At 36.1% G+C, this 16,645-nt stretch overlaps 1 protein-coding gene across 1 annotated transcript in view; it reads left to right on the forward strand.

Annotated features, from left to right (window-relative positions):
- Nucleotides 1-402: 402 nt before the first annotated feature.
- Nucleotides 403-16,645, forward strand: part of LOC139687215 (zinc finger matrin-type protein 3-like) — a 175,989-nt gene continuing 159,746 nt past the window's right edge. The window contains exons 1-5 of the mRNA XM_071584337.1: nucleotides 403-431; nucleotides 532-683; nucleotides 3,844-4,005; nucleotides 7,469-7,557; nucleotides 12,312-12,458. Coding sequence (XP_071440438.1) covers nucleotides 665-683; nucleotides 3,844-4,005; nucleotides 7,469-7,557; nucleotides 12,312-12,458 — 417 coding nt within the window. The 5' untranslated portion in view covers nucleotides 403-431; nucleotides 532-664. The remainder of the gene's footprint in view (nucleotides 432-531; nucleotides 684-3,843; nucleotides 4,006-7,468; nucleotides 7,558-12,311; nucleotides 12,459-16,645) is intronic.

A 16,645-nucleotide genomic window follows, 5' to 3' on the forward strand; every position in this document is an offset into this window, starting at 1 on the left:
GGAACGTCGTCAACCAACGTCATATGAGAACTTTGCAAACGATACATCCTCGGCTTAATGACAATCCTGTCGTTAATACACAGGCGGGCTTATGTTTTCCATAGAATATATTACACTGCCAGGGTATTTAGTGAATAACCCTTTCTCAAATAACTAACATATTAAAACTTTCCGTGGTAAAGCTACTTTTGCGTACAACGACGTGGAATTAAGTAAGTTACCAATATTTAGTATTACAAGGGACGGGAGAGGGAAAAGTGAGATATTATCAGCAACTTGAAATAATATTTCGCTCACTAATTTCACTTGCCGAAGCTGGGATCAAATTGCGCTTCCCGTAGATTCATTTGTTGAAAATCATACTTGGAACTAGGTTTGGCAATATGGCTCTATTTCTGCATTCTACCATTGGAGGAGAGCCAGTGAGTTAGGTTGGAAATTAATGACATCACTCCCAATTTGTATAAATCAGTGTAGCAATTAATTTAAGAATACGTCATAGTACCTCGCGTTCGAAATTTCATTTGGCAGGTTTCGACCCAGTATTGACAATGTTTATTGAAATGCAAAATCGCGGCTAAGACTTCATCGGCAGAAATTGTTTATTATGTTAGTGTTTATGGTTTATACAAGTACATGAATTTGGAAAGTTGCAGCTAATTGCATGGATACTAAAAATTATGGTGGGTAATTCTGTTTGTTAAATATAAAGTGTAAATTATAAAGGAATGATTGTGAGCAATAGTGACTATATTTTTGTTTATGAGCTGTCTGGTAAACATGTTATTTATGGTGCAAAATCTGGTACACCATATTATCATATTTATATTATTTTTCATATTTACAAAATATAATCTCATCAGGATGGTACTCTGGCTGATTTTATAGAGGAGAGGAATATTCATTTATTCTTCACAATGCTCGCACACATGCATGCTAATCTTATACTTAATCATTGCGATTGAAGTTCGGGAATGACTTGCCTGACACAATGTTTTATTTACATTTGGCGCATGGATCATTCTCCCACTTTTTTAACGTCTCTCTTACGTAGACATATATATATATATATATATATATATATATATATATATATATATATATATATATATATCATAAACAAGTCATGGGAAAGAGTCTACAGTAATGCTAGCATTTAGGATAAGGAAAAGGCATCGTACTACTTTATATTGAATAATTTGTGATTTTTTAAAAAGTTATCCTTTTAGGAATAGGCTTTACAGCTTGTAAAGTAGTAGCTGTTCACCTTCATTTTGGTGTTCCTATTGTCCAAGACGTTCAATATTGAACACATTCTAAAGAAAATTGATTGCCAATTTTTTGTACTCAAGTTTTCATTCAGTAAGAAATTTATAATCTACACTAAGTTTCCAAGTCATTTTAATTTCTCTCACAGTGCGGGGTTGGCCACCAGACAACTCGTTAGTTTTGGCAAAGAATTGGACATCTTGTTTATTCGCTTATATTACGTGACTAAATACCGTCCAGCAGTAGGAAAACCTCGGAATATGAATTCCTACCGACTAATACCTTGTCCAATATATAGTATATCGGGTATCATTGCCACTGCAATGCGTGGCCTGCCTTAGCATACTCATGCCTGAGAAAGGTGATGTAGCCAAATTAAACTACCCTCTGGCAGTTTTAAGACACTTTCTTCGCTAATGTCCCGGGGATACCCTGCCAACATGCCGGTTCCGCCTCAGCAGCTTGCAATGGCGTGTCGACGGTAAACTACCCGGCACACACACATGTTTTGCGTATTGCGTAGCTGGTAGAAAACTGGGATTAAGGCTACGCCATGGCAAAATATCCAAAAAACAATTCCCTCTAGCAAAAAATCATAGAACCGACCGGAAATAACATAACATTGAACAATTGATTGTGCCATGGAATCAGGATCAAGGTGTGCTGTATTATTGATATGGTATTAAGAATCAGTAAGATTTTGTGATTAACTCAAATTTTTCTTGAATATTTTGTCCAGCGTAGGTCATTGTACTCTTTCACAACATATTTTGAAAATGAAAAATTGTTGAGTCTTATTATACCCGGGGGTTCAGGCTTTCCTTTGACCCTATGTTCAGCCGGATGTTTAAACGTGGGTAGTATGTTTCTTTCCTTCAGTCCATGAACAAAAACGTCATGATAAAGAAAGGATAGTAGCATTTTTCCACAACATTAGCGAAATTTTCCTTATCTAGAGGAAAATTGCTTCGATAAGTTCTTCATCATGTTCGAATTCCATCGCATCACGCCTGAAACTACTGAAAAAAGCCATGGTTTAGCATACCATCCCTAGCACGAGGTGATTAAAAGTTCCCAATTCTCACTCACACCCCGATCCCTGGCAAACAAAATGTTTTATTGACGAAATTATATGAGATGCCTTGTCCCTACAAATTCATTTTAGTTAGCATGCAGCAATTGATTGAAATCATGCAGTATACTTGTAACTCTGGGACGTTAATTACTCAAGCCAAGTGCCAGCTGCTGTAGTTCAAGCATAGATATTGTCTTATGTTGTATGAATTATACTTTAGTTGTGTTATCATTCCTAAATAACTTTTACCAGGGAGAATTTTAAGCAAAATTACTGATATTTACTTCCGCTTCTACATTTATAGACCTTAATCTTGTTATCTCAGGCGTAACTTTGGAATTTGCTTAACATATTGAAATGTAATGAAATAATTGACTTTGTAACTCCACACACTTTATTTTAAAAACACGACCCAGGTTTCGATGTTGAACGTCATCATCAGGTGGTCCTCATAGAAGCACGCTGGCTATATATACCTTCTGATCATGGTCAGAGAGGGAGGTTGGAGGGGTAAAAAGGTTACAATGTAGCTGGGAAGAAAAGAGAATTACATTTTTGACTTAGGAGAGTGGTAGGTCTAGGAGTGGGGAGTGGGAGGGATACAAAATTTCGTGGAATGGAAATTTAAAGAAATGATTAAAGAACACCAAACATGTGTAAAAAATAAGAACATAACATCCCTCTTTGCAAAGCACCTCATCGAAAGTGACCACAACAGAGACTTTGTGGCAAAAATTATTCATTTTGAAGAAAAAGGTCAAAGGCTCGATGCTTTGGAGCAGTTAGAAATTTTGAAATGTGTCCGTTGGAAAGATGATCCTGCCAACAAACTTTTTGTATCCCTCTCACTCCCCACTCCTAGACCTACCACTCTCCTAAGTCAAAAATGTAATTCTCTTTTCTTCCCAACTACATTGTAACCTTTTTACCCCTCCAACCTCCCTCTCTGACCATGATCAGAAGGTATATATAGCCTTCTATGAGGACCACCTGATGATGACGTTCAACGTCGAAACCTGGGTCGTGTTTTTAAAATAAAGTGTGTGGAGTTACAAAGTCAATTATTTCATTACATTTCAATACGACCTTAATCTTAGTTGTGGAGTAAGTTTTTCTGGTTTAAATACTGCGAATTTAATAAAAAAATAACATGCATTTTAGGCAAATTATTTAATTATTTGATCAGGTGGATCAATTATTTGCAGAATTGTGCAATGATATTTGTATGGTTTCATTTTCAACCAGGCATTTTAAAAGGGGAATAGGGGAGGGTTTTTAGCTATTTTCTCCAGACTAGAGAAAATGTGAGAAAAAATGAAAAAAATTCTAATTGTGTCAAATGTAATGATTACAAAAATTATAATCAACTGAAAAATAGTTTTTTAAAAGTTGGAATTAAACATACAAAATGTGATATCAACAATGGAGCAAATAATACTATATGTATTGAGTTCACAATGATTCAAGATCTGTCAATGAAAAGTCATTTGAATTTACAGATAATCCCTATGCAATGGATCTGCCACCACCATACATTCAGCCTCAGATTAGTGAGCATTTTGTTACTCAAATACCTATTCAAGAAGACCATGGGAAACCTTTGATGTCTCCAGTCTTCACTTATTTTGATGAACAGCCAACATCACCTATTAATGATAAAGGTAATTGAAGTTTTTATATTACATTTAAAACATCACCTGAAATAAATCACATTCAATTATTATGCAGTGCTTTGGATTAGGTGAAATTGGTGCACTATAAAAGAAGGTTGAAACATTATTGGGAACTAAGAAAGGAAAATCTCTATTAGTAGTGAGTCAGGTAAAACAATAGTGCACAGAAAAAATCCACGAGAGATGGAAGGAATATATAGAAGAACTGTATGGTAAAGAACTTAGGCCCACAAGCTTAGACATAGAAAGAGAATATGAGGTAGATGAAGATACCCTAAGTCCGGGCATATTTGACGATGGGATAGAAAGAACATTAAGGGAGATGAAACCAAATAAGACCATGGGGGGTAGACAGCATTCCTGCGGAACTACTAAAAGGTTTAGGAAAATATGGTAGTAAGAGACGATATGGGCTGATTCGTAGTATCTATGAGGAAGGAATCTGGCCGGAAGACTTTGTGAGATCAGTTTTAGTTCCTATTCCGAAAAAGTTAAATTGTGGAGGAATTTTGTGCCCGGCAGTGGGAGAGGCAAGATTTCCATGGTCGTCAACTCATGAAAGCTTTGCAAGGCAATTAAGGGAGACTAAATCAAATAAGGATATAGGGGTAGACAACATTCCTGTGGAAACACTAAGAGTTTTTGGAAAATACAGGAGGAAGAGGCTATATGGGCTGATCCGTAGTATTTATGAGGAGGAAATCTGGCCGGAAGACTTTGTGAGATCAGTTTTAGTTCCTATTCCAAAAAAGGTAAAGGCTACATCATGTGAGGACTACAGGGCAATAAGTTTGATATCCCATGCAGCTAAAGTTGTTCTCAGGATCATATACAAAAGGATAGAGAGTAGGGCAAATGATTACTTAGGGGATGATCAGTTTGGGTTTAGGAAAGGGAGAGTCATGTGTGGTGCCATTGCAGTAATGAGATCATTAATCGAGAGGAATATAGAACACAACCAGGAAGTATTTTCCTGCTTCGTTAACTTTGAAAAGGCGTTTGCTAGAGTGAACTGGGCAAAACTAAGGAGTACATTGCTGAAAATATGAATAGATTGGAGGGACATGAGGCTAATCCACTACCTGTACATGTTTTGAGTTTTGCTGAAAATATGTAGCTATTATATCTTAATTTTGGAATTGTCCAAAAATCAATATAATCATCGTTAAACCTTCCCTACATTTCCTTAACATTCAAAGCACTCAATCTGAGCATCACAAGATTACAATTCCCTTCTAAAATAGGTGGACCTACATTATGTTTAAAAAACATAGGCAAATGTGACACTTTACCCTTGTTGTCGACTACCACTTCAACAATATCCTTAGGCATCATTCAAATATGATCAAAGTTTGACTTTCTCTTGACTGAGGAAATTTGGCAAAAAATATTTGATAACATTTTCTACTCAGGCAGAAAATTCCCCAACATGTATCCATCTCGATTTTCAATCGGCGCCTTTCTACTTTAGTATTTATCTCCAATAGCCTAATATCCTATGAGTTTGCTGTATAAAGAGTTTGTAGGCTTCCCTGGATCGCACGTGTGGTCTCTCAGACCTATGACAAAAAAAATGCCTCTTTCTCTGCTGCATGAGCAGATTTTGACCCCATATCACTGATAATGAAATATTGTACTAATATTTCCTCATATATAAGTTTCATTCATTTGACAGAAAAATTTCCAGAAAAAATGGTTTACAAGATTCCCGCTCTTGCACTCTTATTGTGAGTCCTTGCTGTTTTCTGTAATGTGGAAGCCTTTTTGTGAGCTGAGCATGATCCCCAGAATCTGTGAGTGAGATGAGGCTGAAAATTTCTAAAGCACAATATTTTAACACTGAAATGTCAACAAATTTGATAAGATCACAAATATCAAAAATAGTTTTTGTCAGTTTTCTACATAGTTTTGTAAGATATTCATTCCAGTTGAGGCAGTTATCAATTAAGAGGCAAAGAAATTAAATTGAATTAACTTATTGCCCTTGTTTATCACCAACACATGCATTTATAGGAGGCACATGACACTTCTTTTTAAATGTTATGTGCATGCCTCCATATTAAAAGAGTTTTTAATTTTCCACAGTCCTTATTTCTAAGTAATAAAGCCTGTGGAAAATTACAGTCTTTTAATATGGACATGAAAAATTCCACAAAGTGAAGCCTGAAAGTGAAACGTATAGTTATATATATGATTTGTTTGACTGGCATTCAAGGTTATTTTGTTGTTGCTGAACTAGCTCCCCTTTTGTGATATGCATTCATTTACCTCACCTAGCAAATAACCAATACCACTATCATTTATAATTACATTTGTAACATCTACAGAGAGAGCAATTCCTTCATTTATTGTAGATAATGGTAAATCACATCTATAGATGATAAAAAGCAAAGGATCCAATATACACCCTTGTGGAACCCTAATATTCATGGTTTTTATTTTGGAAGTGTAATGAGCACATATCATTGAGTCTTCAAAGGTACCTGCATCTTCCACTAATTGTTTTCTATTGAATAAATAGGACTTGAACAAATCTTTGCTTCTTATTCCATATTTTTCCAGCCATCCTCAATAGGATGGCATTTTCAACTGGGTTAACGGCCTATATTTCCTAGACTGTTTTCTACTCCCTTTCTTCAAAGAAAAACTATATTAATCACTGGGGATATCCAATATTATATCATCCTTAAGTAGCTTCATCGCTTGCTATCTTCCACTCTACCTGTTACTATTAATTGCACTCCGCATTTCAGCAATACAACTTTCATATTTATATTTTAATGAACTTACATGCTTAGGTTAGCATTCTTTGCTGTTAATTTATGCTTCTTTGTTTGACCTATGATGCCAATCTGTGATGTGAAGACTATGATAGGATTTCTTAAAGGTGCATTGCCTTGTTATCGATAGATTTCTTAGCTTCAACTGTTTAGTTAAATTAAATATTGTAAACGCTTTTGTATACCATATGTCCAAGCATAAATTCCTACTTCTCTGATGTAGGAAACTATCCTATTATTCTGCCTTTTTGTCATATTCTAGAGCATAGCAATATTCAAACAATTAAAAATTAAAGTAAGATATTTAGGCAGAATTAAGGTGGTTGGAATGTTTGTCCAAATGCTTGCATATGCATATATTTTCTTGTACCTTAAAGGACTTAATTTCTATGTGCAAGTCAAATTTTGAGGCAAAATATAGAAGTTATGCATGAATATTGCGTTTTGGTATTTGGTCAAGTTTTCTCCCATAGATTGTCAGTATGCATTTCTGCTGATTTTCATGAAGTAATCTTATTCATGGGTATTATTTACACTAAATGGATGTCCTAGAGTTTAAATAGGAGGAAATACTCCTCATAGTGAACATAAATATAGGGATTTTAGACAATTCTGATCAGGTTGAATGCATTGAAATCCTGTACAACTGAAGTTTGTACGCACTCTTTCAGATATGGAAGAAATAATTGTATCAAAAGACCTTCCAGAAGAGCTGGTGTCACAGTTTTCTCCCCGACATTGTGACTTATGCACTGCACAGGTAAGGTGTAGGGCCTGTGGAATGTTACCATTTTTATTATACCTTGGCACTAAAAAAATCTTCAAATTAATGTGTTGTAATTTCAATACTTTGAAATTCCACTGAAATAAAATTATTTAAAAATTGTATCAGCAAGGTACACACAATTAGGAAACATATTTATAACCATATCAGTTGATGGAAAATATTTCCACAAATTCCATCAATATTTGAGTATTGAAAAAATGCATATGTATAGAAAAACCGTTTTGAGAAATCTTGAGGGCAGAAGACAAGTTGTGGTATTGCATCTAGGGATTTGTGAATTGGAAGTTCCAGAGAATCATGAAAAAATGGCAGCCTCATTCAGGCAACTCTTTGGACATTTCATCTAGGCATTGTAAGGACTTTGTCATGGGTAATCAGACTTAAGAATGGTTGGATGCTGCACTTAATTCAGCTGTTCAAATGACTAAACCCTTCATATGAACACAGTTACTTTCTTTGACATTAGTCGTTACTTGTTCTGTGTTTCTCATCTGTGTTCTCCCTGCAGTTATTCAATTAACTTTTTCCATGACTATCTTCATCAGATCATCATACCTCAAAATGTGTTTGATAGAATTATATCCCTCTTTCTGTTCAGGTTTTTCACTGGAAAATTTTCATCAACTGCTATTCTTAGGACTTTTTCCCTTGGATGTAATCAATCTCCTCCTCTCCGCTGGTGCTAATGCCTTGGTGGCAAAGAGGCATGGGCATTGACAGCACCTGGGTGAGGATTGAGTTCCCAACCAGTGGCATCAAATTCATGGTTGTTATTGATTTGGCACATTTATTTAATATTTTCAGGACTAGTCCTTCCACCACCATTCTTCAGAAGTAAATGCATATACAATGGTGAATTCAATGGTACTGTAATACACAGCTGACTGTGTTAGCTGTGACAGTCTTTACTTTTTGCTCTCACTATAACAGGGTGATCTCTCATGCGGACAAAGTGATTCTCAGGATTATCAACAAAAGGATGGAGAGCAGGGAAATTGATTACTTAGGAAGAGTCTGTATGGACTTATTCAGAACATCTATGGGGAAGGAATCTGGCTGGAAGATTTTGTGAGGTCAATGTTAGTTCCTATTTTGATTAAAATGTGTTTAGGAAGGGGTGAGGAATGCATGATGCCATTGCAGTAATGAGATCACTTATCAAGAGGAATATGAATACAATCAGGACGTATTTGCCCGTTTTTTAGACTTTGAAAAGGCTTTCGATTAAGTTAATGTATACCAAGAACACAAAAATAAAGGAGATAACATGTAAAAGGACACTCACATTTCAGAAAGTTTGAGCTTTTGGCCTTCTCTGAGGCCTTCCTTAGGTCCCACCCCAGCATCGTTTGTCCAAATTTCTCCTCAATCTTGCCACTTTCATCCTGACTAAAAATGCATTGTTGTTCCAAAATTGTTTTTACCTACAGACCAAAGGCACAGCAATTGGAACAAGGATGGCACCATCATACACCAATCTCTTCCTGGACAACCTTGAAGAGACTTTCTTTTCACAACAACTCCTCCAACCTCTTTTCTGGGTTCGCTATATAGATGTCAATTTTATTCTCTGGCCACCCAGCTCTGAGTCCCTCATTAATTTCTTATCGGCTTTCAATTCTTCTTTCACTGTTAAGTTTGCTTCTTCCATTTCAAACTCCACCATCACCCCTCTGGACGCAGACATCTTTTTTCACAACCACAAATTCACCACCTCAGTACATATCAAAGTCACTAACCATCAGCAATGCCTAAATTTCACCAGCTGTCACCCCTCTCGCACCAAACACTCAATTCTCAACTCTCTCTCTATCCGCAGACACCAGATTTGCAACACCACAGCCACCCTTAACAAATACCTCCGCAATCTACGCCATGCTCTCCACAACCATGGTTACCCAGAGGAGCTCCTGCAAAATAAAATCCACCGCTCCACCCGACCACACACACCACATAAAAACAAACCCACATCTGACGCAGGACTCAACCTTTGCACCACCTATTTCCCCAGATCACGCAGACTGAAAACCTTTCTTAAAGAACTGTTTGCTATTTTACGCAAAAATGATGCTATTTCATCCTTACTACCCCAATGCCCATCTATCGCATACAGACGACCTGCCAATCTCAAAAACCTTCTGAGATCTACCAACCCTTTGGCACTCCCCCCTTGACAAATTTCCTCATATTTCCCTACTTGCAACTGCCCCTGATGTAAAAGATGTCTGCTTATCAGATCTGCTCCCCCCCCCCCCACATCCCCTCATTGCCGCCTCACATTGTTCCCATGCTAATTGCTTCTCAAAAAGTACCAGCTATCTTTTGCCATGCAAACAATGCACTTCATTTTACATCGGTGAATGCATCAGCCCCTTATCCATTTGAATGAACAATCACCGCTACTCCTGTAATCCTGCCTCACTCTATTCTCTTCCTATCCCTTTCCCTGCAAATTCTCACAACCTTTCCTTTGACCAGTGTTTCTCCCTAACCATCCTGGAATCCCTACCTGATTCTGCTACCAATATATAGGTGAGAACTCCCAAATCCACATATGTACTAGTTTTCCATCTTTTGAAATTCCCACTCTTAACCACCATCTTTAATTCCCTTCCCATCATACCCTGCGCCCCCCCCCCATACTCCTTGATCCTCATGCCCGAAACTTTCCAGGCTGACCCGAAGGAAGCCTCAGAGAAGACCGAAAGCTCAATATTTTTTCCCAGAAATTTCTTTTTTGTCTTTCAAACTGTTTAACGTCTCTCATGTGCCCATGGTTCTGAGGTAATTTATTATACACGTTTGTTCCCATTGACTTTGGTCCCTGGCTTGCAGCTATGGCTCAATGGTACATATGGTTTGGTTGGGTTCTGGTATAGTTACTGTAGTAGTGAGAATTTGCAAATGTTTCCAGTGCTGGTATTTCAAAGAAGCAATAGCAGCACTGGGGAACATGAAGTTGACAAAACACTTGATGGGCCTGGTGGCAATATCAACACTACAATCTGGTGGGACATAAAGCCCTTCCGTCAAAAGAAAGAAACAAACTGAAAATAGAGGAGGAATGAAAAATAACATGAACAAACTAAGGAAAAACAATGGCGTGAAATATGTGTATCTGTAAAACAACTCGTTATTCAGTTGCGAGCACCTTACTATTTTGAATGTGTATCTCATTACTGGCAAAGGATTAACTTTCCCCTTTAATCACCACACAAATCTCAATATTCCCCTCCTTTTTTTCCTTCTTCCCTCTACAGTGGTGTAAACAACCCTTCATGGCTTTAGTAAGTATTAGTAAGTGATAAAATCACTTGTTGCTCTTGAGGTTGACAGAATGCTGCCTTTAAAGTCACCTGTCATAATGACTCATGGATTATGGGGAGAATCAAACATTTTGTCTAGGAGACAGTTCAATTCTGTCAGGAAAACGTCAAATTTTGGAGGAGTAGGTCTATACTCTAATGCTATTAATATGAGATTGATCATTTTGCATAAACACCACAACACATTCAAACATTTTTTCTTCAATCTAGTCATCATATATGTAAAATCTACATTGTTTACTGCTAGTGACTGCTTTGTGAGGTTTAATGCATCACCGTTTTTGTATTCTGAAAGGCAGAAGATTCCCGAGAGGTCATACCCAGGGATATTAGCGTAACCTGCTTCATTTTTTTTGCATCCATTGTTCACATAAACATTCAATTTTTGGGTTTTTTTCAGTGATAAGTACTTCTAATTCCGATTGCTTATTTTTATTACTCTGCATATTTGAGTTTAAAACTGTGAGTGCATTATCCCTAGAAGATTGGACACCTATTCCAGACAGGTGTGTTTGGGAGGGGTATCAACGAGAGGCATTGGAATTATTGCTCTGTCTGGATCTATTTTGAAATATAGTCAACTTGAGCAAGAGGGAACAATCTTATTTCTAATAAATCCGAACTGGGCCACATTTTCTGATGATTTTAAAATGAGAACCCACAACTCTTGCCCCATTCAAAATACCCAATTTTTCTATGCCGTAGTTATGTGTACAAGATAAGAGTCGTCACATATTATGACTCATTGGAGTAAGCGTTTCTCAAACAAAAACGTGAAAATTTGGATTTTTTGGTTCAGCCTTATGATGAATTCCTATTAATAATTTAACTGTCAGGAGATAACAACATAAAAATGGATGAAATAAATCTACATCAGCAGAAGTTAAAATCTTGAAAGATAGAAGAAACAGTACCATATTAATGTTCATAAAAACAGTTTGGTGTAAGCCTAATGTTTATGAGGCTAGTATTTTTTTTATGTATCCTATATTTTGCTTAACTCTGCTCCTAAATTGATTCATTTTCTCTGATGGCAGAGATAGTTTTTAAGTTGCCATCTATATTATATACCAAACAGTGCACAAGCTCCCAAAGAAGAACTTTATTGCATATAGATATATGATTTCCAAAAATTCATTATGGTCTGGGGTTCAAAACTGTGTTTATTGAAATTGTTATATGCTGTATCAATATCATTTCTAAAAAATAGACACAATGAATATAGTTTGCATTAGGTGTGAAACCCAGAATTGTAATTTATAATACTTGCTATCGCTGACTCATTTCCATTCAAAGAATGCAAATGGCACAAGTCAAGGTGCACAATTGGCTATCCTTTGGCAGTTCATTCATAATCCATATAAATACTCATGGATTTAGTGTAAATTCCTTCTTACACAGATGAATTCCGCACTTCAGTCAAGGATGCACTATCATGGCAAGCAGCACCAGAAAAAAGTTGCATTTTTTATGAATAATTGGGAAAAAGAACATGGGGGCAGTTATCCTAAGAAGATTGTGAAGGATGATGCAGTTGATTGCTTGAAGGTATATGGTATCACCTTATTATTTATTCATGCATGGATGTAAATAGCAAATTATGTACTTTGTTATGAATGGTTTTGAAATATCCAGTGTTAATGGATTTATAATTATAAGATTACTAGCTAACACAGCAAACTTCTTACCGCCTAACAATCAATAAACAGTTTGGTTAAACCATTTATAAATCAAGAATGGCTGTACCGATTTGAATCATACTTGACTTGTTGTAATAATATAAGGAAAAAAATTCATTAAAACTACAAAAAAAGTATTACAATGGCTTGTCGGAAAGACATTTTCTTTATTCAATCTGTACATATGTACATTCGGGTTTATTCTCTTGAGTCAAGCACCTCCTTATATAGAATATTTTCTGTTTTGTTATCAGGCGCAAGAACAAATAAAGCGGACGATTAACCAACACGTGAACATGCAATCATATAATTGACCATGAGAGAAATATGGGTTTTGTAGATTCAGACCACAAACACTAAACGATTGACCTTGTGGATTTGTTAATTGCCATCGCAAATGCATCACTAAAAGGAAGTTGTATTTGTTTAAACTCAAAGGGCATATCGGTTGGGCTCATGGGAATCCTCGAATTGAAAACTTCCTCATCTTTGAAGTTCCCTTTGAGTATAGTCATGTGAATCTAATTGATCATAAGTTTTTTATATCACCAAACGCGTTCCATTGCATAGTTCTGGTTGGTTTAGGTTTCGAAGCATCATGACCACCAAGCCAATCTTCGGGAGTAAATTGTGCGATGGTAAGCGTGGCACATCCAAGGAGTTTAAAAATTCAGATGGATAGTTGGTGACTCTGTCTTCGTTTGTTACATAGTCAATAGATTTGAATGAATACAGGGTACCAACGATTTGATTCTGTATTACGAAGTTCAAGTCATCCACATCTTTGTTCTTAGCCGCCAAAATTGCTCGCTCACTCCACCATTTGTGATTTTTGTGGTTATCGATGATGTTCGGGGACACTTTGTTGATGAGCTCATCTTTCGATGAAACGAAACTTCAAAAGGTGATCTTCGATGAGATGAAATACTGTAAAAATTCCGAGGAAATGAAATCAACCAGTTTCTTCACATAGCGCCACAGATTTGATGATTTGACGCAAGCGTTTATTTCATAGTTTCTAGTTTAGTTTCTAGTTATGTGGTTGGACTAAGTCAATTTTACTTACATGAATGGGTGAAAAATAGGGCTCTACTGCCATATTAAAGTCTACGTATGAGGGTACTCCCAAAGTTGAGATCTTCAATTTTTATAGAAATAGGAAGAAACATTTATTTTCCATAATAGATACATCATTGTAGAGCTTGAACAGTCCTCTGTAAATGTATGAACTCTTGAACAGGTTTTAATTATTTATTATGGTAAAGTATCTAAAGGTATTAGATTACTAGAGTAACTGTATTGACATTGCATTTCAGCAAATGATTTCTTACTCTGGGTTGGATCAACTGAGAAAGAAATACTAATTCAATTCTATTAAGTTGATAATCATTCACAATGTGATTGATGTTATTTTGTTGGGAATACTTTGTACAAATGGTATTATGACCAAAAGGTCAGTTATGAAATCATTATAAAAATGGCATGAGATGTGGACAATGCTGTCCACTTCCACTCAGGTTGTCTTTTGCTACTTTGTTTCATGTGATAATTTTAACAAATCGAATATTTGTAAGTTTATAAGACTTTAAGATCATGTAGAGAAATGATAAATTGAATATTCTAACATTTATTATGATAATAATGCTTTATTCGGGTGAGATTGAGACTGTGGCAGTCCCTTCTTCCATCTAACCCATCGTAAAATACATTCAATGAAAATATGGTTACATTTGAGTGCTAAATAATATAAAAAAGAACTAGATTATGACGATTGATTTACATTGAATATACATGAGTAAAAAGAGTGTATAAAGATATGCAAACTTGTGAGAAAAATGTAAGGACTAAGGCTTTTATCCTTGATGAATAAAACCCACTGAAGGAAAACACACGCACATGAAGGGGAGCATGAGAAACTAACAAAAACCTACTGACAGATAATGCTAATGTTATAAGATTAATATGGGAAGTGGGTATGTCTGACTAATGGTTGAGTGAATATGATATGACCGTGAGCCCCTGAAGTGTTTTCCTTGCAATTATGTTGTGACCTTAGGAATGTCTTATCCAAGGTTCTTTCAAACGATGAAATTGAATAAGCCTTCCTCAAGGCTGGACTGAGGTTGTTCCACTTGCTGCAAGCAGTAACAGTAAATGACTTGTTATAGATGACCTTTTGAAGCTGTGGCATTACGAGGTTTTTATTCCCATTAGTATTTTTTTTATTAGCGTGGTCTGGTGTTTTGAAATAATCCAACAAGTAATTAGTGAGGGGTATTTGTTGTTCAGAATGTGATAAAGTAGAGAGAGTGAATGAAGTTGACGCCTGTCGCTAAGCTTTAACCATGAGAGTTTATTAATGTAATTTGTGATGTGATCAGATATCTGTGGATTAAATATGAATCTAAGCCATGAATTGAGCAAATACTGAAGTTTTAACGATAATTCATCTGGTAAATCTCGGTAAACTACATTGCCACAGTCAAAAAGTGCTATGATTAACGTGGACACTTACGTACTTCTTTGAGGTTACAGAGATGATGTGTTTAAATTTGAGCCGAGAAACCAGTGATTTATTCACTGATTCGCTTATATTGTTTTTTGGGGAAGACATTATTATTCATCCACCTGAAATTCGATCTTATTAGTAATCAGAGGAAAAATTGATTGAAGATTTAAAAAAAAAAAATATTTTTATGTATATAATGACTTATGTGTATAGCATATGACCTTGAAATGCTGTTTTTTTGACTTTGCATTACTTTTTTATATGACATTACATCTATATTTAAATTGGATGAAACAGGAATGATGAATAAAGTGTGGAGTTATATCCAAGTTTAGGACAATTATGACACATTGCCATCTGCAATGCTTGCTATGGTTTAATTAGGTACTTACCAAATAGGAAAGCATTTAGACCAGTTTTCTTCGTACTCACTTGCCTTAATAGATGTTGGAACTCTCTCCCATATCGTGCACAAAATCAAATGTAACTTAATGAATGTGAGTTATTGCAATTTGATTGTTGTACATTGAAGATCCTGGTTTTCATCATCAACATACACACAAAATTCACAACTCAATGATGTTGGCAGATCATTTATCTACAGTGAGCATAGCAAAGGGCAAACCACAGAACCTAGAGGAACATCCCCGACAACTTCCTGGCAGAAGGATGAATGTCACATTGCTGAACCACTTAAAATGATTAAGTTCTCTTTGCAAGAAAGGATCTTATCAAATCATTTGCCCGACTTCTTAATTCATGAATGTGGATTTTGTTCAACAGGATTTGTCAGTCAACTGAGTCAAATACACCCTTAAGATAATGAAAATTACTTTTAGTATTGAACTGATGGTTAAGGTCATCTAGAATTGAACTTATAAATTTATGAGTGGGAAATTTTGCTAGACATCCTCTTCATCATCATCAGTATTTCAATCCTTGGATTGGTTCACTGCAACTACTACATTCTACTCTTATTAGAATGCCAGGCAAGGCTGCGTATTCTAGGGAGATTAATGTGGTGGTTTCCCATTGCCTTCCACATCGCACTACTGTACCCAATACCATGGACTTCACTCTTGCCTGCGGCTGATGCCAGGCCGACCCACTCGGTCTGCGCCACCAGTGCCTAATGGTCACCATGGGTGAAAGTTGGCAGTTTTACCATTAGACTCTGGTCCACCTCTGGGGTCTAATTTTCTCGCCTTGTCCCAAAATATCCTAGTGTTTCTGTTAATGTGTTGCCTCATTCTGTAAAATCGTTAAAAAACTTTTTCTAAGCTGAAAAGGTTTTGCTGGCCATGGGAAAGGTTTGCTGGTCTATCCCCATCCCCTTTCATTAAGCTAAATTAAGCACTTGATGAAATTTTGTTTTTTTTTTGCCAGAAATGTTATTATTCTATTAGTGATGGCAATTTCTAACATTTTTGAAGTTTTTTAGGAACAAAGGTTATGATGATAGGCAATAATGGTCCATTATTTGAGGATCACCATTTTTGTGTAAAAGGACAACTGTCATTTTTAGTCTGTCAGGAAATATTCCTGTA

Source organism: Hetaerina americana, unplaced genomic scaffold (genome assembly GCF_022747635.1).
Source record: "Hetaerina americana unplaced genomic scaffold, ioHetAmer1.1.p SCAF_18, whole genome shotgun sequence".
NCBI lineage: Eukaryota > Metazoa > Arthropoda > Insecta > Odonata > Calopterygidae > Hetaerina > Hetaerina americana.